The sequence below is a fragment of the Triticum aestivum genome, chromosome 4B, assembly GCF_018294505.1.
Source record: "Triticum aestivum cultivar Chinese Spring chromosome 4B, IWGSC CS RefSeq v2.1, whole genome shotgun sequence".
NCBI lineage: Eukaryota > Viridiplantae > Streptophyta > Magnoliopsida > Poales > Poaceae > Triticum > Triticum aestivum.
Window position 1 is genome coordinate 638,028,991 of NC_057804.1, and position 6,182 is coordinate 638,035,172.

The 6,182-nt window shown below is 54.4% G+C and overlaps 1 protein-coding gene across 4 annotated transcripts; it reads right to left on the reverse strand.

Annotated features, from left to right (window-relative positions):
- Nucleotides 1-314: 314 nt before the first annotated feature.
- LOC123093759 (homeobox protein BEL1 homolog) lies at nt 315-5,486 on the reverse strand. Of its 4 annotated transcripts, none has more exons than XM_044515806.1 (5): nt 5,182-5,486; nt 3,776-4,532; nt 2,579-2,967; nt 1,713-1,773; nt 315-1,516 (listed from the first exon to the last, which is right to left on the reverse strand). In XM_044515806.1, exons 2-5 carry the CDS (start codon nt 4,478-4,480, stop codon nt 836-838), a joined length of 1,836 nt encoding a protein of 611 aa, XP_044371741.1. In that variant the 5' UTR covers nt 4,481-4,532; nt 5,182-5,486; the 3' UTR covers nt 315-835. The 4 variants fall into 4 exon arrangements, with proteins under 4 accessions (XP_044371741.1, XP_044371742.1, XP_044371743.1 ...); XM_044515807.1 differs by having other exon boundaries at nt 4,989-5,206; XM_044515808.1 differs by lacking the exon at nt 5,182-5,486 and adding an exon at nt 4,654-5,173.
- Between the last annotated feature and the right edge of the window lie 696 nt (nt 5,487-6,182).

Genomic DNA, 6,182 nt, shown 5'->3' on the forward strand with positions numbered 1-6,182 from the left:
GTACGACGACTTCTTAGTTTGCCACCCGGTGGCCTTTTTATGTTTCTTGTTTCTTTCTTTGGCGTGATTGTGTTGTGGCCCCAGCCGTCTTATTTGCTATCGAGATTGGTACTTGGCTGTATGGATGTTTGCTTTATCTATAAAACGGGGCAAAAGTCTAGTTCGAGAGGGAAGATATAAGTACACTCTTTTGTGAACAAATATTAAAGCCAAACGCACACTCTTCAGTATGTAGCTATATATGATCGCATGAGTATATATTGTACTAGAACAAATCCAAGTAGCGTCACTAGGGCATAAGCACAAGAGATCTCTAAGCATATATAACCAATCAATCTCGGGCCAATCATCCACCAATTTGATCAATCGAACTACAAATAATAAGCTGCGAATCTCCGGTCCCCTAGACAATCATCCGGCGCCGGCCGATCGATACATCGACAGGTCACCTGCCCGGCCGCTCCGCTTCCAAACTGCACGTACGTACGATCAGTAGCAACCGGCCGGCTACGTACGTATTCATCGCCCTGCTGGTGCACGTTCTGTTACGCAGTACTCTAATTAATGTGCAACTTACCATTCCGGCAGGCAGGGTCGCCCTAGGCCGGGGACTGCAGCCGTACGTCACGCCAACATGAGGAGATGCGTACGTATCAGGCAACAAAAAGACCACCAAAAGCTTAGGGGAAAGCAATGTCGCGTATGCAGCAGCAGCGTGCGTGCAGGTACAGGTCCACCCCTCTGCCGGCGCCGTTGCGGCACCGCAGTCTGCTGCCTCCTCGCCGTGGATGGCATTCGTGCAAGCAGCACTTCCCACCGGGCCGTCCTGCGCAGATCAGCCGGCCAGGTCACGGAGCAGGTGAAAGCCGGCGCTCATCCCCCGGTAGTGCTGCTGGTCCTGCACGCCGTGGGACGACGCCTCGGGGGCGCCGTCCATGCCGAACTGGATGTTCTGGCCGTGGCCGCCGGACGGATGCAAGCCCACGCCGTCCATCTGCTCGCCCGGGAACAGGAACCCGCCCGCGCCGTGCTGCGCGGACGACGGCGCGCCGAACGCGATGTTCACGCCGCCGCCGCCGCCGTGCGTGTCGTGCTGCTGCAGCCCCAGCGTGAGCGACACGCCGCCCGCGCCGCCCCCGAATCCTCCCTGGCCCTGCCCACCGTACGCGTCAAAGTCGAGGTGGTGGCCGGCGTCCATGACGCCGAAGCCCTCCATTCGCGCGGAAACGCCGGCGATGTTGACGACGGAGGCGAGCGAGCCGGCGTCGTGTCCAACATGCAGCTGCGCCCGCGTCGGCTTCCGGTCGTCGGCACCCCCGACGCGCTCGCCTTCGTCGGCCGCGGCCGCCCCCTGCTGCCCCTGCGCGTCGGAGGCGTGGCTGCCGCTGCTGCTAGGGTTGTTAGGGTTTATCAGGCCGCCGTCGTCCTGCTGCTCGCCCTTCATCTCCTCCACGTACATCTCCTCCACCATGGGCTTCCACAGCCGCACCCGCGCGTTGATGAACCAGTTGGACACCTGCATGCATGCAGCGCGCGCAACACACCATTTACATGTCATTGTAGCGAGAGGTGCAAGTTTAAGCAAGAACCAAGAATCTCTGTCCGGCCAGCGCTAGCGGACGCGCCGAGACCCGGACATGGCAACCGATTCAAGTGTGACCATTAACCACACCCACACGCGATGCACACGGGTAGCTAGTGTGTGTACGTACCTGGCTCCGTGAGAGGCCCGTCTGGCGAGCCAGGATGTGCTTGTCCACGTCGCTCGGATACCTGCACGATACATACATTGGAAACCATCACATGAGCACAAAATATTACGCAAGCATGCGCTATGAAAAACAACGAATCAGTTAGACTAATCAGTGCTAATCGATCGTTTGGAACTGATGTTTATGCTTTGTCCACTCAAACACATTTCCCTGATTAATTTACATATCCAGCTAGCCATGATTATATTAACGAAGCCACCTAGCTAGCCATCCTTTTCTCACAAAAGACTTTTGTGCTTACGTGCGTGCTTACAAAATCACTCACGAGCTAGCTAGGTACACGTAGTTCATCAACTAATTAACATGCATGATGAAAACCGGCCAATTAGTTTATGTTTCCAATTGGAATAAGCCAACACCATAGCCCGTAAGGATCGATCGTACACACACACACACACATGACACTGGGTATATGCTTGACAGCTTGAGTATATATATGTAGCATCCATTGGCCAATATGCCAACATGGCCATTTGAGCAGGTGATGCCAACATAATTGTGGTCCTGGTGAATAGTATGCTATACGTAGAATATAAACCTTGTATGAAGAAAACTCCACTAAGAAAACTAACTGGCTAACAATTCAATGTGCTAGCTAGTCCTTAACACTATCCAAAATTTAACTTTGCTCAATGTACATTGCATCTATTACATGATCTACATATGCTTAGCTAGTTAAATTTACTATGCTGGTTATCTATATTACTGAAAGGAAATAAAATTACTTTGTGAGCTGATGACATAACTGTTGGATGAATGCATGGCATGTAAAGATGTAAGTACTGGTTGGTGGTACTGCTACTTACGGGTTGAGGAAGTGCTCGAAGAGCCATGCCCGGAGAATGGTGACCGCGCGCTCGGGCAGACCGCGCTGCGGCCGCCAAGGGTGGCTATCCATCATCATGCCGCCGTTCTGGTGCATCGCCTTTTGCTGCCGGATGCATTGGTCCAGCACCTTGAGCCGCGGCGTGTCGCCCCGTGTCATCCCCGGCGGCGCCACGTCCTTCTCCCCGAGCGCCTTCCGCACCGCCTGCAGCTGCGCCACGATCCCGTCCCTAAGGCTCCGGAAGTGCCGCGAGATGGTCCGCGCCGCCACCGCCGTGTATCCCGACGCCGCCCGCTCCCCCGCCACCGCCTCGAACCCGCCCGCCAGCCCTCTCATCTGCTCGCAGTACCTCCTGTACCTCCGATCCACCTGCAACCACTCATACACCAATGCAGTAAATTAAGATGAGCAATGTAACAGTGAATTACACGGCAGTAACAACTAACTGCCGGTGCGGGTAACTTGTGCGATCGATTGACCAATGCAGTAAATTAGTTAATTAGTACAAGTTGGGCAATGTAACAGTGAATTAGAGGGTAACGGTTAACTGCCACCGCAGTGCTGTGACTTGTGCGGTCGAGCTGCATGCTAGCTAGCTAGAACTCAGCTGCAAGCACTGCAGCTCTTTCCGTGGCAGTGGCAGTGGCAGTGCAGTGTGGTAAACAGTGAAAAAATGCTTGCATTGAATTCTCCGAGGGAGATGGGCAAATTGGTGGTGCTGCACTGCTGCAGTATGCAGAGAAAGCTTGCAGTCGCAGAGTCATGGCAGCCAGGCAGGGTGTGGGTGTGGGAGAGACGAGGGCGTTGCCGTTGCATGGCCATGACCGGCGGGGCTGGGCTATCTATCTATCTAGCAGGGGACCAGGGCTAGCTATGCGAGGCAAGGGAATAGAGGTTTCCGAAAGCGAAGGGTGAGCCCCAAGAATAGCTGCCCTAGCCGCAGGTGCACCCTTCCGGCAACCATGATGGAACTCCTGCTCCTGCTCCTGCTACCACGACCTTTCCCCTAACCAATCCCAGATTCCCTTTTACTTCGATCTCATGCAGCACTGCAGTGCCACTGCCTGCTAATTGAGTAGTAATCAATCAAGCAACTGCTTGTGGTGGAGCCGTGGAGCTGTGCTTGGATGATTGGATTGGCTAGGTAACTATAGCGCGATCGAAGCTCGCTGCTCACCTCCTCCAGCATGACGTAGAGCCTGTCCTTGAGCCGCTTGAGCTCCAGCGCCTCCATGGCCTGGATCTGCGCCGACGGGGTCCAGCCCGACGTCGACGACGACGAGGCCTCGCCGCCGCCGGCCTCGTCTTGCTGCGGCGGCTTGGCGCGCTTCGGGGTGATGTCCACGGGGAGGCTGCAGTAGCCCTGCAGGAGCTGCTGCGCCGGGAGCAGGAACCGGGAGCTGCGCAGCGGCCACGCCGCGCCGTGCCCGTGCGCGTACGTCGCCGCCTCGTGCTCGTGCGGCAGCATCCACGACGCCGCGGACGCCTCGTGCTGCTGCTGAGACGAGCCGCCGAGATGGTGATGGTGCTGCTGCTGGTGCAGCTGCGCGACTTCCTCCGGCCGGCACAGCGACAGGGACAACGGCGCCTGCTGGCTCGGCTGGTGATGTTGATGATGCTGCTGCTGCTGCTGCTCGAGGAAGAAGCGCATGGTGGAGGCATCGTGGCCGTCTCCTCCCCCGTCGCAGTGAACATCCGCGGAGACGGACGTCGCGCCGGACATGGCGGCAGCGTGCAGGCCGCGCATGCCGAGCAGCTCCATCCCGGACTGCAAGCCGTACAGCTCCGGCGCGCCCTCGTCCATCTGCGGCATGAGCGACGCCGCCGCCGCGTCGGCCGCCGAGAAGTAGTCCGCGAAGCCCAGGCTGGGATCGTGCGCCATCCTCCCGAGTTACACTTACACACCACCAAAAGGTCCACCCAGCTAGATCCAACTGAAGCAAATCACACCACCAAACCAATCAGCAGAGCCAAAGCAAACGAGACAAAAGGGCAGCAACACCAGTCGAAAGAGATGAGCTCACTTTGCGCAAAGCAACTAGCTAGAGATAGTACATATAGCTCGGACGACCAAATCTTTCCAGAGAAGAAGAGCAGACGGCCCGCGAATTGATTAGTCACTCCTATCGCCACTGATCTACCAAGCTAGCTAATCAACAAGGCTATCTTAGCTAGGACTGAGGAGAAATGCTCACTACTACCACTACACGCATCACACGGAGCTAGCTAGCTACTGGCTAGCCATAGGCCATAGCAAGGTAGACGAAGAGGAGGAAAGCAACGAGGTCAAGAAAAGATGCGTTGCAGGTAGCAATACAATCCAATCCAACTATCCAAGACAAGAGACAATCCCGGCCCCTTTACCAAATCACACTACCAGACTACCTCACCTCAGTCACAGCAAGAATCTCGCTTTGCTTTGGGGGAGAAAAAACAGGGTGAAAAGCCAGCAGCGGATTGGGGAGGGCGCGCGCAGTGGTCTTAAAGAAGCCAACCGGAGAAAAGATCTCATCGGGAAAAAGCAGGCGAGCGAGCGAGAGAGGAAACGGGAAAAAGGTGTGGGGCGGGGCACGGAAAGCATACATGGCTATGGCTCCCTTCGTCGTCGTCGGCTGGACCGGCCGGGGTTTGGGTGTGTGGTGGTGGTCTGGTGGTTGCCCCGTCAAGCTTTCGCCTCCCCCTGCCGCTCGCTAGCTGCTGCTTCCTCTCTACTTGCTTCTTCTGATATGATATGAGATTCTCTCTCTCTCTCTCTCTCGCTCTCGCCCTGCTGCCGTATCTCAAAAATATCTGGATGTATGTGTATTTGCTAGTGTGGAAACGTACGTGCTAGCTAGCTACCAGGTTTTGGAGATGAATATAATCTTCTGTGTGTGTGGATGGATGTGAGATTAGTTAGACCGGCCTCTTTCGGTGCACAGTGTATGTATACGTGTGGCTTAAGCTCCTCCGATCGACCAAGTGCACAGGAGATACTACTAGCTAGCCAGGAGCCCAGGACTCGGGTGATCTTAGGGTTGTTTTTGGTAGCTAGTACCATGTGTGAGGGTGATCATGTCTGCTCATGCTGGTAATTATGCCGATTACTCTTTTTGTCATAGGTCAAGTGTTGATTCTTCATTCTTCATGCCTACGTTCGTGTAACGGGGACTTGTTTCCTTTATCTAATGGACTTCCTTTTGGACAACGTTTTCTTCTAGTGGATTAATGATGGATGCTATGAGTCATGAGATGAAGCACTTTTTGCATACATAAATAGCTAGCTCTAGGATGTCATACATTTGTTGAAGTTGATCGATGTCCCCGCTGGAGGGATGCAACAGATGATTCTACATTTCTACGCATGGAAAATGATGGTTCGTTTCATATATAGGAAGCATAATGTGGTATTTGCATGTCCCGGATGAAACCACTAAAAGGGGTGCAAATGTACTACTCCCTCCAAATATTAACTGTCGCACACTTAGTACAACTTGCTAAGTACTGTCGGAAATACAGTAGTATCGCACACTTAATATAGATTGAAGGAGTACAAAACATAGTAGTGTCGGAAATGCCTGTTAGGGCTCGAGCTCCATGGTGCT